The following is a 19,106-nucleotide window of genomic DNA, read 5'->3' on the forward strand; positions in this document are numbered from 1 at the left end:
TGTAGAAAAAATGTGAAATATGACTTATCACGTGAAACCCTGACAGCGGCTTGGCGCCAGTGAGAAGTTAATATGTGGTAAAAGAGAAGAGAAACTTCAGATTTATGTAAGTAATTCAAACTGGTTACTTGAAATCATTTTGGCCGAAAATGACCTGACATGCAGGTCAAGATCTGCACTGACCAACCAGAGACATTTAGATGACGTGGCTAAAATCAGCCTTCTATTTCTCCCTTATAAATAACGATGCCATTACCTTCATTTTTGCGTGGTTGGTGTAAGCCTCTTGATGTGCACGCACTTGTATTGATGGAAGGTAAGTTCATTCAACTTTAATTCACTCGATTCTATTAAAAGCGACTGTGCAAACTATTATTCAAACAAATTCATTCATGTTATGTACACGCTCATGGTAACCAAAAATTGGTTTGTAGATTTTGGCTCGATCTTTGCAGATGATTTATACTTCTTCATTTTAGTAGCAATGTTTGTATTAATGAAGCAAGATTTGTTTTTTCTTACTGGACTTAACATATGTGAATACAAAATGGATTCAAGTAATCGGAGCTTTCTTTATAATAATACGTTTTCAAAATGTTTTAAAACTGTATTTGTGACTGTAACACTTTCTTATGAACATCTCTGCAGGACAATCTGAACATTATTATAATGGATGCAATGGAAATCGATGACACCATTTATAAAAAAAATTACTTCACAATGGACGGCGTCGTTAGCCAAGGTATAATTTCACCCTGAAATAAAATGGACGGTCATCATATTGAGAATATTAGGTACAAGCAATAAAACATGTTAGCCAAGTGTTACGAAAGTGTTTATTTGAAGATTTTAGATATATAATGTTTTTCATGTAAATTCCATTCTTGCTTTGTGGTACTAGTTGACAATAATTTTGCTGTGTGGGTTTCCAAAAATCCATTTATTAGAAGTTACATTTAACTGCTTTCTTACTTTCAATTTAGCTGATTTTCAGACAAAAAAGCAGCCGTGTAGATGTGCCGCCGTGTGTCTGGGGTTGCTGTGTGCTGTCCTGTTGGCTGGCAACATAGCGCAGTTTGTCTACTGTAAGTTATCCATTATTGTCACTCAAAGTTGGAATGATGTTTAATGCAAACCATGTGACAGGAATGAGCTTTTCAAAATCCAATGACCTAAGCAACTATTAAAAATGTCTTTTTGCATCTCTCAGACGAGATAATCAGCCGCCCCGCTTCAGCAGACCGGACACAGGCCAGCGGCAGGTTTCAAGGAGACGGACCTCAGGGCGGTTGTGATGCTTCAGCTGTAGAAAGACCACAGTTAGAGGCCAAGCTGAGTAACCTGACTGAAGTAAAAGGCCAACTGCACACAGCTTTGACTACTGAAAGGGATGAGTTCGAGGTCAGTTTCAACAATCTGAGAAACAAGAGTGACCAATTACAATCAAGTTATAACACTTTAAAACAAGAGCGTGATCAGTTAAAGACGAGCTATGACGACATGCAGAAGAGTCTCCAGGGAATACAGGCTGATCACAAGACCCTTCAAGCAACTAAAGACCAGCTTCAGACCAACTACCGAACCTTACAAAGAGAAAAAGAAGAGCTCCAGGCTTTGTCTGTTACTCTGAGAGCAAACAGAGATCAGCTACAGACCAGTTGCACTTCTTTGAGGATAAATAAAGACCAGCTACAAGCAAGTTGCACCACCTTAACAGAAGAGCGTGATCAGTTGAAGAAGAGCAATAACGACATGCAAAAGAGCCTTCAGGGGCTACAGGCTGATCACAAGACCCTTCAAGCAACTAAAGACCAGCTGCAGACCAACTACCGAACCTTGCAAAGAGAAAAAGAAGAGCTCCAGGCTTTGTCTGTTACTCTGAGAGCAAACAGAGATCAGCTACAGACCAGTTGCACTTCTTTGAGGATGAATAAAGACCAGATACAAGCAAGTTACACCACCTTAACAGAAGAGCGTGATCAGTTGAAGAAGCGCAATAACGACATGCAAAAGAGCCTTCAGGGGCTACAGGCTGATCACAAGACCCTTCAAGCAACTAAAGACCAGCTGCAGACCAACTACCAAACCCTGCAAAGAGAAAAAGAAGAGTTCCAGGCTTTGTCTGTTACTCTGAGAGCAAACAGAGATCAGCTACAGACCAGTTGCACTTCTTTGAGGATGAATACAGACCAGTTACAAGCAAATTACACCACCTTATCAGAAGAGCGTGATCAGTTGAAGACGAGCAATAACGACATGCAAAAGAGCCTTCAGGGGCTACAGGCTGATCACAAGACCCTTCAAGCAACTAAAGACCAGCTGCAGACCAACTACCGAACCTTGCAAAGAGAAAAAGAAGAGTTCCAGGCTTTGTCTGTTACTCTGAGAGCAAACAGAGATCAGCTACAGACCAGTTGCACTTCTTTAAGGATAAATAAAGACCAGCTACAAGCAAGTTACACCACCTTAACAGAAGAGCGTGATCAGTTGAAGAAGCGCAATAACGACATGCAAATGAGCCTTCAGGTGCTACAGGCTGATCACAAGACCCTTCAAGCAACTAAAGACCAGCTGCAGACCAACTACCGAACCTTGCAAAGAGAAAAAGAAGAGTTCCAGGCTTTGTCTGTTACTCTGAGAGCAAACAGAGATCAGCTACAGACCAGTTGCACTTCTTTGAGGATAAATAAAGACCAGCTACAAGCAAGTTACACCACCTTAACAGAAGAGCGTGATCAGTTGAAGACGAGCAATAACGACATGCAAAAGAGCCTTCAGGGGCTACAGGCTGATCACAAGACCCTTCAAGCAACTAAAGACCAGCTGCAGACCAACTACCGAACCTTGCAAAGAGAAAAAGAAGAGTTCCAGGCTTTGTCTGTTACTCTGAGAGCAAACAGAGATCAGCTGCAAAGCAATTACTCTTCCCTGCAAAGGAACAAGGACGAGTTGCAAAAAAGCTGCAATACACGGAGTACAAGTAAGGATGCTCTTCAGACCAATTCCTTGACCAGAGACAAATATCCCATGCCAGTTAGTTATAAATCCAAAAGGGGGAAATGAGCAGTTATAGAACATGTACAGCAGTTTGACCAATGTTAAAAATGAGTTAGAGAAGAAGATCGACAAATTGAGAGGTGAGATCTTTAGTGGTACTTTTTTTTTTTTGTAATGTTGTTCCTCTGCATGTTTCCAATTTCAAGGCCAACCCTGTGAGAGAGGCTGGAGGAAGTTTGAAAAGAGCTGTTACTATTTTTCAACTGTGAGGAAGATGTGGAGGTTGAGCAGAGCAGACTGCATTTCGAAAAGAGCAGATCTGGTCATCATAAACAGCAAGGAGGAGCAGGTGAGACAGAGAGAAAGAATTAACTGGAAGGGGTCAAAATCATTTTGTTTACTCAGGAAACTGTAATAATTGGCGCATGTAATGCAAAACACCTCATGTAACGCAACTTATGTCCCTCTTTTGGGATATTTTTAACATTTCTTTTAGACAGACCAGGCGAAATTGAGAGTAAAAAACCTATCAAGCTGATAGAACGTATGAATCATAAATGTCTCCTTTGTTACCTTTGGCGTTTGTCAATAGAATACAGACGTGTGGCCATCTGCCATCTTGCATGTCTCAACAATGACTGCTGTGTAATGGATTTTACAGTCACTCTTCGAGTCATTGTACAACGTGAAACCTGGACAGGGATATAATGTAGATGTGGTTTTACCCTTTCATCGCCATGTTTGTAGGATGTATAGGACTATTTGTGTTATTTGTTGAGGCGAATCTCAAAATATAAAATATCATTTTTTGTGTGTAATTTACCGGTAACATATAAAGTGATTGTTACACATCCCAGCACTAACATTTATTTCCCTATAGAAAATAAATTGTCAAAATAGACAAAGTACAAGTTATTACACTTTTTATAATGGGTTTGCCATTTTCGCAGTAGAGGCCTAAAAAGAGCCTCCGGGGGGAAAAGGTACGTCCCCTGTTTGGCTCCACCGAATGGATCCCTTGTGCTGGTGATTCTTTATGACTGGATCCTGTATTGGTTTTCTTTGAGTTCCCTGTTGCTCAATTTTGGGCTCCCCCGTTCTAAAGGTTCTGCAAAAGGCAGAACCTTTAGAAAATTCATGAAAATTCACCGTCTGTTTCCCCGTGTCTCTGCTTTTGGCTCCATCTACTGCCACCTTGAAATGTGTTTTTTCACCAAATTAAAACTACAGTAATTGAGGAAATGTGGCGGAAAGCTTTGAATACAGTAGAAATTGGAGAGGAAGAAACATCCCTTACGCTAAATAAAAAGTGGAGAAGAAGGAAACAGTGAGTGAAATATTGCATTGTTTTAATCTTTGTGCTCCACCAACAGGCATTTGTCAACAGCTTAATGAGGTCAAGCCAATACGCCTGGATTGGAATGACTGACAGTGAGGAAGAGGGGACGTGGAAGTGGGTGGATGGGACTCCAGTCACCACAACGTAAGCTTAAAGCCCGAGTGCATGGACAAAAGTATCTCACAGATCAAGTGTCTGTGTGATGTGGAAAAAAAACATTAATTTCTCTACTTTCAGATTCTGGCAGGACAACCAGCCCAACAACGGGAAGGGGAACCAGGACTGTGGAGAAACTCTGAAAAGGTCGACGGGAGTAGGAGAGTGGAACGATGAAGAGTGTTCTGCTTCACAGATGTACATCTGCGAGCAATAAGATCACAAAGAAATCTTGACTAGAATACCTATTGTGTTTTAATCCACAGCTTTTTTTTTTAGCGACATTTGGCTACTGTAGAGTGCTTTTATTTGTGAAATTACAATCAAAGTTAATTTAGGTTGTCAAATATATAGTTCATGATGATTGTTTCATGTTTGAGAAAATGTATGAATGTTGTAATTGCACAACAACTAAAAAATCTGTTTGATAAGTTAATTTGTATGAAATTGTTTCGATAATGATAATTAAAAAGAAACAATTTTCTCACTTTACTTGTTTTTGCTTTTGAACGGAGGTTAACATATTTGGTCGGCCAGTGACATGTCCGTAACAGTATAGCCCCGCCCTGACGCATACTCTCCTTCATGGTCAATTTAACTCTACTGCACTAAATGGACATCCCGCTGTATTGAAGACAGTTTGAAACTAGAGATTGAGACCATAAGATCGTGTTTACAATGTTTGCTAAGAGAATGAATCAAAGTTAAACTAAAGTTATTTTCTCAAGGATTGGAGTTAATTAGCAATGCATTTGGATTTGGTTGTGCACGTACACTTTTCAGCCTTCAGCTAAAAAAATATATTCCATCCTTTTACTGTTCTGAATACAAAATCTTTTAGAATGTTTGAGGAGTCCATTCAGTGTTCTGCTGTCTCTCTATGTACTGTTATATTGTGTAGTATTGTGATGTATTAAGTCAGATGCAACAGCCTTTCAACGTTTCTGCTCTGTGATTCTAACCCGACCAACGTGTCTGGTTGATCTTTGATTTTTAGGCCTGATGAATCCACGTCTCTTTTGTACAAACACAATTTCTGGACATAATCAGTCATAGCATTTGTAATATTATTTGGACAACACGGTCCATCACCATGTTGCTGACAACGTATTTGACTTTCTTTCTGAGGCAATAGCCCGTCTTGCAAAAATATACTTGTTCAATACACTATTACTCAATACAGTAATATGTCCTAATCATGTCCTAACCTTCAGCAAACTACTTTTGTTGCAAAAATCAATTTTTAGTTCCTGATATTCCTTCTGTAGGCATATATTCAGGGTGATAGCGTACCTTGGCAAACAAGGCTGAGGTTGTTATCTACAAATGTGTCGTTATCAATTTCCATTCCATTTTTCTGTGTTTGTAAAACCACATATATATATTATCATAGGCAATAAACCTAATCTTTAACAAAAGTAATTTAACATTCTTCATAATTCTGTTAATTATTCGTGCTTACTTGTGCTTGACTCAATGTTAATCTCCCGAATATTGAGTCGAGTCAGATGTGACAATTAATTCTGCTTAATTAATACATAATTCATTTCTAACACAAAGTGGCCTTTAGTGCTACAGAGACACGCTATTTCAATTTTAATGAGGTGATAATAATCTGCACAAGCACTTTGATAAAACTGGAGTCAAGAGTTGTATACACACATACTTTGGAGCTGAGAGAAAGACGTCTGTATCAATACGACTGATCACATGTTGATGATGCTGCGGATTTATAAGAATCACACAGAAAACGAAAACAATAGGAAGCTTCTCATTCTCAGTTTAGTTCACACAGAAGAGCTGTTGTTTTTTCTCTGCAGTCATCATATGGCTTCCCCTCCCTCATCGAGCCAAGTACCTTTAAATAAATCATATTAAAATCCATTTTACAAATTGTCAATATGTCTATTTTTGTTTTGAAACATGGAATATACCCAGTAATATTTGTAAATTAAGATATCTGCGCAAACATACGCTTTTCCTGCAAGTCCTCTCTGCATGTCTGCATGTCTCAGCTGAGCTTGGGTCACGTCCCAATGCGGCCGGTCTAAGAAGCGGTTGAGCCAATCACTGATTAAAGTTAATGTGTACCGTCGACCAAAGTGATGGACCATTAAGACCAACATTGTCATTGTCATTCCTCTTCCTTTCTTCTTTATTTTGTAGTTTCATGTCTCTTGTTCCTGGGGTTAGCTTCACTTCCTGCCTTGTCCTGTGATTGTCTGCAGTGCCTGATTGTTTCCACCTGTGTCCAATCACCTGCACCTCCCTTGTGTATTTAAGCCCTGTGTGCCTGGTACCCCTTGTTGCGTCATTACATGTTCTTCGATGTTCACTGGTGAGTCCACATCTTTCTGTCGGCTTTTTGTTCACGTTTTGAGAATTGTTAAATAACATTTTGGAAATCCGCATTTGAGTCCTCCCTGCCTGCCTGCCTGCACCACCTGGCCTATGACATGGTCCATGTTTGTCGCATTGACATGAGCCGGACCTCGTGACACTTGATGTTTTAATTTTCTCTCGGTGCTGAATTTACCATCGGGCGGGCTGTCAGGGCAGCTGCTGTGCTGTACTCGGGTATTGATCCCCCCCCCCACTTAAGGCTGGGGCATGCTTCTGGTTCTGCGTCTTGTGTCGACGGACTTGTTTCAATTCATGGTTGAAAAAAAGGCTTGCGCGTGTTGCAAAGCAATTCACCGCCGGAACACTAGGAGTGACGTCTTTTTGTGTGGAAGTTGTTGGTTTGTTTATTTAAATATCAGACTTTCTTTCCCTGTGCATCGCGCACTGTTTCTCTTCATCGCCTCTTTTTCGTACGGTACATAGTTGTACCGTATTTTCCTCCACAACTTTGTACGGCCCTCGACCCTTGCGTGTCCTTGCGTTTCTCTGAAAACGCAGAAGCATAAACTAGGCTCTTACTCGCCCGGAGGAGGCCCTGAGTGGTGCTCTGTCTGTGGCAGCTGGATTTGTTTGAACCGCTTCACGCAGATTAGATCGTGCTGAGCTCTGGATTAAAGCTCCGCGGAGGCTGATCTCGAGTCTGCAGCTACACGTACCGTGAGTGCTCCTTGGTGCCTTATCAGGAAGATTAACTCTTGGTATTGTTGCATGTTTGGAGATTAATAAAGCCTCAGAGATGGGTAGGAAAAGAAGTGAATAATACAGGTTTTCTGTTCTGTATCATGAAAGGAAATATAATAAAACAGAAAAGATGAAACCGGAAGAAGTTAGTTTATTATTTCAATGTTTCATCCCATAAGGGAATGGTTAGTTGACATGGTAGGGTTTATATCTTGGAAAGATATTAAAGAATTATGCTTTAATAGAAAATGTAAGGTTTACAATCTAAAATTCCAAGATCCTTTTCAGTGTATTCCGAGAATATTTTACTAAAAATCACGTTTGGAAGCACCAACATTGAGAATACTTTGTTCATGTGAGGGATTCAACTCCACTATCCATGAGGTGGATGATGCGTTTTGTTCCATCTTCCTTCTCACTCGCAGCTGTAACCGTGGTAACCAGGCGCTCTAACAGTGCCCCCCAAAGTCCATCCATCCAACCTCCAAAGGATGGTCAACAAATGACATATCGTGTACCAGAGTTTATTGTTCCTTTTTTCAAACAACATTGGTATTAACTCCATTTAAAAAGTTCAGCAGAATCCTTTGAGGCATAAACAAGGTTGCAAACAAATAAAAGAGCACTATATGCCAAAGCACCAATAAAATAAAAATCACATAAAAGCAGGACGCACACTGGCGCTTCAGTATGCGTTCATAACCACAGTTCATGACGATACATCACGCCGTGCAACGTGAATGACTTGAAGAGCTTCAGTGAAACCTCAGTGGGAGGCGGAACTCCACGGAATAAATCAGCAAACACAGACCCGATGACGTCATACACCGGGGTTGCCGCAGGTGCCAATCATCCTTCATGCTCCAGAAATCTGACCAAGTGCATGGGGGGAGGGGTTACAAGCTGTTGCCTCTGCTTTTATCAGGCGTGAGAAGGAGAGTACACAGGGTGTCGAACACGCACTCTTCTCAGTGCGAGTGTTGAGGTCAAAAGGGTAAAAGTTTGTTACATTTGCAGCTGGCTGTAGTACATTTAGTTTCCAAAGAGTCCTAGTTATGTTCGATAAAAGGACATTGCTGTGTACAACAGGGTTGAGTCACAAGCTTGAGTTTCTGTTCTGAAACAGGACAAATTCATCTATACACCATTGATTCTTTTGTTCTTTCTTGATAATGATATTTTAGAAGAAAAAAAATTGTTAGACTTGTTGATCCATAAATGTTAAGAATTGTATTGTAGTTATCGTAGTAGCACCGACTGAGATCAGTGTTCTAAAGCTGTACAGAATAGTGTCTTTAAAAATAAAAAGTGGAACCTGAGAACGAAAGCAGAGACTTTGGGCGGGGAGGGGGGGGTCCTTTCTGTCCTCCTCCCCTCCAGGTGTTTCCTGCAGTGTGGCTGAGGGTCGGATGGTGTCGCCCTGGGGTCCGACACCTGTGGTCAATAAGTCACAGCCCCCCCCCCACTGAGCCACCAGCCGCCCTCACATGGGCAGTAAGCTATTCCAACAGCTAGCAATGCAGCGTTTGGGCCTCCCTCCCATCCCCCTTCCCTCTACACTCCTTCTCCCTCTCCTGTCCTTCTCTGCTTGCCTTCGTCCCCTCTTTGAAACTCCCCCCTCCTCCTCTCTCCTTTGTCTTTTCCTCTGCTACTTTCCTTTCCTTCCCTCTTTACTCCTCTGGCCTTCATTACCCTCTGATCCTTCATCCTCTCCTCACCCATCTCCTTCGCTCTCTCTTCTTCTTCTTGTTGGCATTCCTTCCTTCTCTCCATCTTTACACTACTCCCCTTTATACCCCTCCCCACACGCCTTTCCATCATTTTTCCACCCCCGTTCCTCCTCTAACCCTCATTTGTCCACCGGGCCCCGTCATCCTGGGGGAGGAAGAGGTGGAGATGAAGGGAGGGGGTTTTTTTTGGTTGATGCAGGTGAGTCCAGCAGGTCTCTGACACACGGCGAAGCCTCGAGGGGATCAAACACAAAGCGCCCGCTCATCAGCGACTACGCTGTTCCCCAGAATGTGATCGTGTTTTTGTGTAAACACCCTGAAAGCCTTTTCCTTTAATTATCTGAAGAGAAGCCAGAGATCAGAGCGATGACGGTTACCTCGGTGGAGCTAATCGCGGGTCATTCCGTGGAGCAGCTGTCGAAAACGATTGTTGGAATGCGGCCCAAATGTGTCCTTCGTAGACAGCGCTGAACCGGCCTCAGCCACGTGGGAATGATCTGCCATTGATGTGAGGAAACGAGTGGGACTCACGCGATGATCCACACTCAGGTCCATGAAGAGGAAGGAAAGGCACCGGCTGTGGGGAATGTTGTAACTGGATAAGTTCAGAAATGTGTTCATTTTTACAACATTGTTAAATAAAAGTCTGTGTACAGAGGCTTGGAAATAAGGAACTTTTAAGAAGCATCAATACAACAAATTGAGCCATAAATGTTTAACCAGGATGCTTTTTTTCTTCATTACTGAGTCTGAAATATTTTATCGTTTATGTTAATATGTTAATTTTATTCTTCTAATATCGTCACAGTGAGTAGTGAATGTCGGAACATCGGTTTTCGTCAGAAGAAGAAGAAACCGAGTTCACTGTGAAGCGAAAAGCTGCTTGGACGTCATGTTAACATTTTAATGGATTGAGCCACTATATAATGACTCAGATTACTCACATGAAGATACTGTGTATAATTAATCCAACTCACAGCTGCCAATGCACACACCAACATACATTTTTCTCACTGGAATACATGTGAGATGTGTGGGGAGCTTCTGGGATTCATAAGACTGGGAGGCTTGGAGAAGGAATTTCGGAGTCTTTGATTCCGTCCATTTGTGCTTCAAGTGTATTCCCTGCAAACCATATTACAATTAACAGGTCTGCAAAGCATCAAATCATAAACACTAATACAATACTTCAAAACAGCTGCAAAAAAAAGTCCAATCTCACAGGTATTGATTCTCAAAGGCACACGTCATGTTACCCGACAACGCCGCGTCCCTCGATGGGATGGGATTGCCACAGTGTGATAATTGTTGTGATGTTGGGAATCCAGCGGATATTAACAAACACCATAATCTGCAGTATCGGCGGGGTTTGGAGGTCGGGGTTAAAATGCGTCCAGCTGCTTAACATCAGCATCACACATAATCACAACGCTGCACAAACTTTTTCTCTTATTTCATGGGGACTTGAAATCAGGCCATCTGCGAATTAAATTATTGGGTGAATTAGTGTTGATAACTGATTATGTGCGGATAGCCACGGCTCTTCCTACTTGTGACAAGTGTGTGGGAAAAGCATCAGGTCCAATTTGACTCATTTAGCAGCTGGCTGGTTCGCTAGCCAGCATGCTAATTCCCCCATGAACCCGTGCTACAGTTAAAGTCACATGAGCAGCTGTGCTTTATCATGATGCTTCAACATTCAGCGCGACCTAGCTGTCATGAAAGCTCGTTTGAATTCATTTTCGGTAATAGTTATAGCTAAATGCTGGCCTAATCCCTATCATTTTGACTATTGTTAATATTCTGGATTAGTGAGGGCGGAGGTAAAAGGAGGCACGATGACGAAATACAGCACGAAATGGTTCAAACGTTTGTGAACTTGATTTTTTGCCTAATATCCTTCGCCTCTTGTATACAGTCTAACACAGCCATGAAGAAAACGATGGTTGGCTACTCTCCATTTAATAACCACCATTATGAGTATGAATAAAAGATAATGCCTTGAGTACCAGAGTCATTTTTGAAAAATATTTTGCACGATTCTTAGTAATGGGGACATAATGGTGTATTTTGCTGCATACCTAGCATAACAAAAACACATTAAGTCTTTAGAGGCCTAAATATCGAATGATATCAAAAGAGGGTTAGCACGCCTATTGCTTTATTGCACAATGTGCACGTGCACGGCTCTGAGACGGCCTCAGTCACGGATCGTTTGCTGGGTTCAAACAAACACAAACCCGAATCCCTCATAACAAGTGTGACGAAAGGCCTGAGCACCACATTGCATTTCCCTTCAGAGGAGGTCACAACTGTGATCTCGACAGCAACAGCGTGGAACCAAGGTGCATCAGCATCAGCCCGAGGAGAGCCGAGATAGTCACAGTCATTCGTGCAGAAAGGAAGCGCATGTTTTACCCGAAATGTGATCGTGCATAGGTTGTCAGAAGGACAATAATAGGACAAGTCCCAAAAATTAGGACCAACTCATCTATGCATCGAAGAGTTTGAGGGACTTTGGACAAATGTCCTTAAAGCTGGACGCGGTTATTGTGTCTCCGTGAATCTGCTGACAAAAGAAGCCTGGCCACAAGTCTGCAGCTTTTTGTGTGTTGTCACAAAAGATGAAATACGAGATAAACGCAGGGCCCAAAACCACCCCCCCAGCACAAAGATACTGTATGAGCAATGAGTGCGATGGTGGAGATATCAGCGGCTCTGTGTTTGCACAGTGAAACCTGAGACTGCTTTACAGAAACCGGACGTCTGTCCCGAGGAATGCAGGAGCGATGAAAGTGGATTCATGGCCGTGTTATGGATGTGTGTGCTGGGGGGGGGGACACCATGGAACACCAGCACGGCCTCTTTCACACATTGTTCGACAGTTGTAGGTAAGTGGACTAAACTGTGCACGATCATCATGAGGGTGTCGGTGGCGCAGAGGACGAATACAAGGAGAGCCTTTCTTTAAGTAACTAAATGCACAGTTGTGATGTCAGAAATGTTTACTTTCAACCTGCTCGAGTTCCTTCTGGAGAGGCGGCAGGAAGACTCTCTTCTTCCCCAAAACAAATAACTAGGAAACATTTTCACAGATCGGTTACCTTAACGCAAGTCATTCGGGAAACAAATTGCCAAACCAAACTAAACATTTTGTGAAGAAAAACTGTCATAAAAACTCCTCTGTAATCTGAGTTGCATGAAGACATCTGCTAGAGATGGCGAGTTGAGATTAGACAACATTGTTGAGCTCCTGTGGTTTGAGCGGAGATGCAGAGATTAATGTTTGCGAGCAGCAGCATCCCATGTAAAGCGTGTCTGGGGGTTTGTTGCTATGCCGACAAACACAAACTAAAGCAGCACAGAGAGAGAGAGAGAGAGAGAGGGGGGAAGCGCACAAAGCAGCCTTTTTATTACCCAGAAACCCTGCTGTCTCCCCGGGAGCACACATTTAATTACAGGCACGACAACGCATACACGAGGGAGTTCAAATGCAACGAATCAGTCACAACCCGCCCCCCCCACACACACACACATACACATACACTCCCCCTTCCCTCGAGCCCCAAAATCGCACTCTCACCACGCAGCATGCTGTACAGATTAGCTCGGGGTCGGAAATTGCAGAAAACATCTCCCAACCTCAGTGGGGGTGTCTGCAGGATCCAGCCAGGTCTCAGGAGCGGCTTCCTGCAGCCGGCCAACTAGACCTCTCTGCCCCCCCCCCCAATGTTGATTCTCACTCATCACACGTTTATTATACAATGTGGTACGTAGATTTTATTCCTGATTCAGCCGAGCGTGAATGGAGCTTTTTATTCAAAACTGGGAAAAGAAACAGGACCTTCATGGGCAGCAGTGCGTCTGACACCGGTGTAACGGTGTTAAACTCTGCTTAATGGGGCGGCCTCAGGGATCCATCTGAACCTCAGCCCCCCTCCCACGGCGACACCGTCTCAAAACAAGGGATCCCCCCCTCCATCATTCTTCATCACGTTTTTTCATTGATGAACGTTATACTTTCAAAGTTACTATTATAATAGAAGAAAACAATAGAAGTGCGGGGGGAGCGGGCGGCTCAATGTATAGTGAAGGATTTACACTCTTCTTCTCAGACAGCTTGGGGCTCTTATCTGTGCATGACACACACACACACACACACACACCACACCACACACGGCGCATGCTTCGCGTGTGAGCAAACCGAGATGAGCTAATCTCAACCGGCACGACGCTCACATCGTCAAAGTTGAAACAATCGACAGCTTTTTACCGGCGATGGATCGAAGGGCCGCGTGTGATATGAGAAAGTTTATCGTTATCGGTCCTTGATGTTCTGCGTGGATGAATCGTCACGTCACCTGTTGGTTTTAGATCGGCCTGTGATGACATGGAGATCCTGGTGACCTCAGTATACATCTTAAAATGACTGTTTACGCTTAATGGCTCATTCACAGGGTAGTTTTAACTGTAGAGGCTTATGGATTTTGGAAGCTGAGTAACTATTCACAAATGATGCTCTCTGAAGAGCATTATTTTAACATATTATACAACTTATAACTTATACACACTGGTATTATTCTTCCCGAAATGTTTTACGTTTTCTCAGATATTTTTTAGCGGATTAAGACAAACAACCATACAAATTATAAGAAATAAGATATGGTGTTGTAAATGCCATTGAACAAGCTATTCGATGATTAAAACCTGCTCCACCATGAACACATACAGCATCAAAATCTGAATAAAGGCACCACTGATAAAAGAGTCGTCATTTCTAGTAGGAAAATATAATTGCATAACTGCTTCTGTGCCTTTTGGTGAAGATTGTTTCTTAATTAAAGCACATTTGCGTGTGAAAGCTCGGCCTATTATCTGAAATCAAGACAGCGTGCATTGATCCATCCCTCCACACAACAGTCCCCAGGACAACTCAAATATGAATTCAACCGATAGGGCCTGGCTCAAGTAAAATACCTGAGCTTTTTGAAAGGACTCCAACCAAGTACTTAACCTGAGCGGCCATCAGTCTGGCATCGATCCCAGAGTGCAGTCTGGATCCACTAAACCGACATCATAAACACTCTTAAGTACACTTTCCTACAGCAGGAATGTGTTCGAGCATTTAGAAAATGGTGCCCCCGCTGATATGGTGCATAATGCCTTCTTTTCATTTTTTTGCCAAGTCGTGTAACAAGCTAGTTCATGAAAACGAGGCGCGCCGTTAACATCCTCGAAAAGCAATAGAAGGACTTTATGCCAAGAAGAAGGGAAATGAGATTTGAAATGAGCGTTTACTTGAACCAAAAAATTCATGTGAGACATAAAAGGAAGGAACTCGGTCCCCAATTAGCTTGGCAACCCAATTAGCTTGTCTCGCTGAAAGGTTACACCGGGCAGGATTTAAGGGGGATGTATTGGCACAAATGGAATATAACACTACTTCAACCGGGAGGGTCGAACAAACAAAGAGTTTATTTTAAACGTGTGTGATGAGTCTGCAGCAGCGAGATAAATCCTCCCCGCGGAGTCCAGACTTCGACGGTGGCGTCCAGACATCGACGGCGGCGCCCAACGGTTTGAGGATTTAACAGCAGCGTGAACGTACGGCAGGCAAAAGGATTCACGCCAACACTGCGGGTTTGTCAGTGTGCTGTTGGATAAAAGAGACCCGTTGATGAGAACATCAAATCATTACGTTTGCTTTACTGTACAATCGCTTCAAAGCAGTTCATATTATTTCAGCCAATTTCAGAGGCCATTGTTTTCTGTGCTTCCTTAAAGGAGCGCAGAACATAATTTTAGAGCTTGTCGATGATTGAGGGAAGACGGCGATGCTAATAGCGATGCTAACAGCCACGCTAACAGTGCTAATATGGAGGGTGTGCCAAGCGGACCACGCTCACGTGCACCAAAAGGCACGCGTCATCATACCGCTGTATCGTCGCATTTAAAAAAACAATTTTGAGTTTCGACGGGGACTTTCTGTTCCAGACGAAGACACAAACAAACAAACAAAAGTCTCTAATTTCCCACTGAATATGTCTTATGAATCTTGTGTGACGAGGAAACCTCCCCCTAAAAAAAGAGACTGCTTATTTCACATTGGTTTAAATGTGTCGGGCGAACTCTGTGACCTCAGCACTGTGTTTTGAAAGAGTATCTAATGAAACAGGGGGCTGGGGGGGGGGGGGGTCCGGCGAGGGAGTAAAATCGGATGAATGGGTCTCGTGAACAGCTCCACACTCCCCTCGCTGCCACTTGTCACCGTTCTCCTCACTCCTGTGCAGTGTGTACAGTATCGTATTAGTTTCAAAGGGCTCAAAGTCTTGTGCATTTCTTTATCTTGAATCAGGATCAACTGCATAAGCAAAGACATTTGCTACTCCTCCATCGCCATCGGTATCACGCACAGGTCACCTTGTTATTGAACCGGCTTCTGTTACTCCTGACTTCTCTCTGTGTGGGAGGGCGAGTAATACAAAAACAGCTAAGTCTGCGGAAAGATATTTCTATTCCCGTTTCATTAAATCGGACACACAGTATCCATTTAAACCCTAATTTATAATTACGGCCTGTTGGTCAAAGGCAGAGCAGTGTCCACTTCCACGTTAAAACGTCATTTGCTAATTAACAGCTTAATTATTTTCATGACACATGCCAAGTCATTGTTGACTCCCTGGGATTAAATAATAGATATGTGATGATATCTCTGCACCTGTGAAGGACCATCGTGTGACTCTGTTTTGGTGGACTTTGTGCGGTGAGGAGGCGGAGCTCTGGTCTTTGGACTCTCTGCAGTCTCGTACAAATACATTTTATTTCCCATATTTCCATCAGCATGATCTTGCTGTAAACAGGGGCTGCCTTGCTCTGTAGACCGTTGGTAGAAGATTGTGGGTTTTAACGGTACAACAGTGACTCCTGTGGGTCAGCTGGAGTACTGCATGTAGAGTTCCAAAGTCCACAGCATTTTTTGTTTTTATTCAATCTTCCAAGTTCCCGAAAACAAATGTTTGTTATATAGTTGTTCGTGCTTCGTTCTGGTCTTTTTGTATCTCTTTGTGGTCTTTTTGTGTATATGTGTGGTTTTGTGTCTCTTTGTAGTCTTTTTGTGTATCTTTGTGGTCTTTTCTCTCTCTCTTTGTAGTCTTTGTGGGTCTTTATGGTTGTTTTGTCTCTCTTTGTATTTCCATTGTGGGTCTTTCTTGTCATTTTATTTATCTTCATGTTTTTTTGTCTCATCGTATCATTTTTATTCAATTTTTTGTCCCTTTAGTTTCTTTGTGTCTCTTTCTTGTCGTTTGTTGTCTCTTTACAGTTAATCTGTGTATCTCTGTGTTTTTTCATCCTTTCCACATTTGTAGTCTGCCTTTTTGTTTTTCTTTATAGTTGCGTTTGTTTTGTTCATTTGTATGCTTAAGTTGTGGTCATTTTGAATTTTCTCCTGGTTAGTACATGTCTTTGACTGACTTTTTGTTGGTGAATGTGAGAGGGCCCCCTGACCCCAAGGGCCCCGGTGCCTGTGCCCCTGCATCCATCCATGGCCACTCCCCTTTAGTGGCTTCCACCAGTTTTACGAGGGTTAGAAATTGTTTTTTTTATTTATAAACGCCGCTAGACTTTTAAAAAAAGAGTTTGATAGAAAAAAGTCAAAATGTCATCCCCCCCGCCCTGTTCCCCCTTTGACTAACTACGTTGAGGAAATAGACTCAAATACCTCCTGTTACATTCCGTCACAAGGTTTGTATTGTGTAAACCTACATTTCCACATGGCTGACATGTTGAACATTTTCTCAGCAGACGAGGCGGATGGCGACTGGGCGGAAGCCGGTGAAACAGCAGGCCCCTCGCGTCCGACCATTGGACGACCATTTAAAAAAGCCAGAAGCACGTTAAACAAACGCAGACATGCGATGGATCCGCTGTTACACTCGAGTTTAGAAAGGAGTGTTGTTCTGCTGGCTCTCACCTCCCAGAGGCATACAATAGCCCTTCTTGTAGCTGCTTTTTAAAAGCCCATTCAGCCAAACTCCTGTTGCCCGAGACTGGAACCAACGACATGCTTGTAAAAACATTTTTTAAAAAAGGAAAAAAAGGAAAGGACCAATTTGCCCTCGACGGGGTGTCCACGCTACGCTCACTCAGGAAGATTAATCTAATTATCTGTCCTCTCTTTAAAACCATTTTTTGACTCAAGTTCAAAGCGAACTGTCCTGCGATGCGTCACTTCATTCCGGTCGGATCTCATTTCCTCCCACTTCATAGGAGACGAGCGGCTGCTTTGCCTTACTGCAGACCTTCATCTGCTCGCCGACTCCTGCATTTGATCTTTGCGGCCGAGCTTTGACTTCAAGATACGTTGATAGATTTTATGAGAGTTCTACGCTGATCGCTGAGCTTATTTTATTTATTTAGAGTGGAGGAGGCGGCCTTTGATGGTCTCAACTAATCTTCCTCCACATTTCTATATGACATCTGTCATCAACGGATCCAAAGATAATTTAAATTCACTTTCATTTTAACATCCTTGCGAACTTGTTTTGCATGCAGCTCCGTGCGCAGCCTCGGGAAAGTAATTTTCCAAACAAAAATGTATCAACAAAACCACTCGGATGGTGCATGATTGATGCAGAAGATACAGTCCTGGTGTTTCATTCAGCACGGACTCTGAACGGAATACGTGCAAATTCAGTGGCAGCAGCAGAGGTTGCTTTTACCCAAATATGGTTTGGGAGAGACTCATCGCGAGAATCATCAGTGGTCGGCTGTGGTTGAGGAACACATGTTGAAGTGTTTTTGAGCAAGTCGCTGAAAGGGCTCATGAGTTCATGTATAGGGAGAAATGTTTGGTAGTTTACGGATTGACTAGGTCTCTGCTGCAGTTTCAAAATGCACTTAGAGAGCCAGAATCAATACGCCAGATGTACCAAATGAAGGCTTAATAATATCCCCCGCCACATATCGTTACAACATCCTCCTCTGTGTTTTCCTTCATCCTCTCCGTTCATTTGAACTTTCCCCTTGAGCGGCGTCTCTTTCCTTTCCACCAGACGCCCTTTGACTCCTCTCCTTTCATTCCAGGTCCTCTCTGATTCCACAGTTCTCCTCACCTGAGATTTCTTCCTCCAGCACAAGAGCCATTGAGCTCAGCTTAGCTCACGGTGACGTCTTTAAAAGTATTGACTGTTCGTCGTGATGGGGAGAGTTTGTACACCCGCACCGTAACAAGTTCCACCAAAATCCTCAGGAGTCTTCCTCTGGCGACCATGAATGGGATCAATAACTAAGCTTGATGGAAACCTGGAGAGCCAGAACATTGAATCTGAGCCCGTCCAGTCCACCCTGTGATTCCATTGCGCCGCTGATTCACGGCCCGCTTAATGTCTAGGCGGCCTGATTACAAAAGCCACAAATTGTCAAATACAAAAGCCTGAGTAAACATTTACGTTCCTTTTAAACGAGGGTTGTAATTATCCTCCGTGTTGTGACGTAAGGACGGACGAAGGGACGTCACTTCCCAGATCGTCCACGTGTGGGATCCAAAGCATTCCTCCTTCTTCTCGATGGATTCATGTGACCTGAGGCTATTCATTGAAACATGTTTTTTGGAAATGATTGATGCCTTGAATTCACCCACATTGTTACCAGTGAAGGTTGTGCAGTAGTATTATAATCCGCCTTATCTCTGCTAACTGTCTTTCTAATGTTACTCCGTAAAACTGTAATGCGAACACTGCTGGAGAAGTCCTAAAGACTGAATGGGAAGACATATATTCAAAATTTACTGAGTCAAATAT

At 42.8% G+C, this 19,106-nt stretch overlaps 1 protein-coding gene across 1 annotated transcript; it reads left to right on the forward strand.

Annotated features, from left to right (window-relative positions):
- Window positions 1–250: 250 nt before the first annotated feature.
- On the forward strand, window positions 251–5,882 carry LOC119211587 (C-type lectin domain family 4 member F-like). Its single transcript, XM_037462602.2, has 7 exons — window positions 251–316; window positions 649–742; window positions 984–1,085; window positions 1,211–2,980; window positions 3,204–3,346; window positions 4,371–4,480; window positions 4,574–5,882. Exons 2-7 carry the CDS (start codon window positions 670–672, stop codon window positions 4,707–4,709), a joined length of 2,334 nt encoding a protein of 777 aa, XP_037318499.2. The 5' UTR covers window positions 251–316; window positions 649–669; the 3' UTR covers window positions 4,710–5,882.
- Window positions 5,883–19,106: the final 13,224 nt, after the last annotated feature.

Source organism: Pungitius pungitius, chromosome 2 (assembly GCF_949316345.1).
Source record: "Pungitius pungitius chromosome 2, fPunPun2.1, whole genome shotgun sequence".
Taxonomy (NCBI): Eukaryota; Metazoa; Chordata; class Actinopteri; order Perciformes; family Gasterosteidae; genus Pungitius; species Pungitius pungitius.

What these genes read in the sequence shown, in the direction of transcription:
- LOC119211587 (XM_037462602.2), top strand. Translation starts at nt 670, where the DNA reads ATGGATGCAATGGAAATCGATGACACCATTTATAAAAAAAATTACTTC. An exon ending in GGACGGCGTCGTTAGCCAAG is followed by an intron (nt 743 to 983) that starts GTATAATTTCAC and finishes CTTTCAATTTAG; the next exon opens with CTGATTTTCAGACAAAAAAG. An exon ending in TAAACAGCAAGGAGGAGCAG is followed by an intron (nt 3,347 to 4,370) that starts GTGAGACAGAGA and finishes CTCCACCAACAG; the next exon opens with GCATTTGTCAACAGCTTAAT.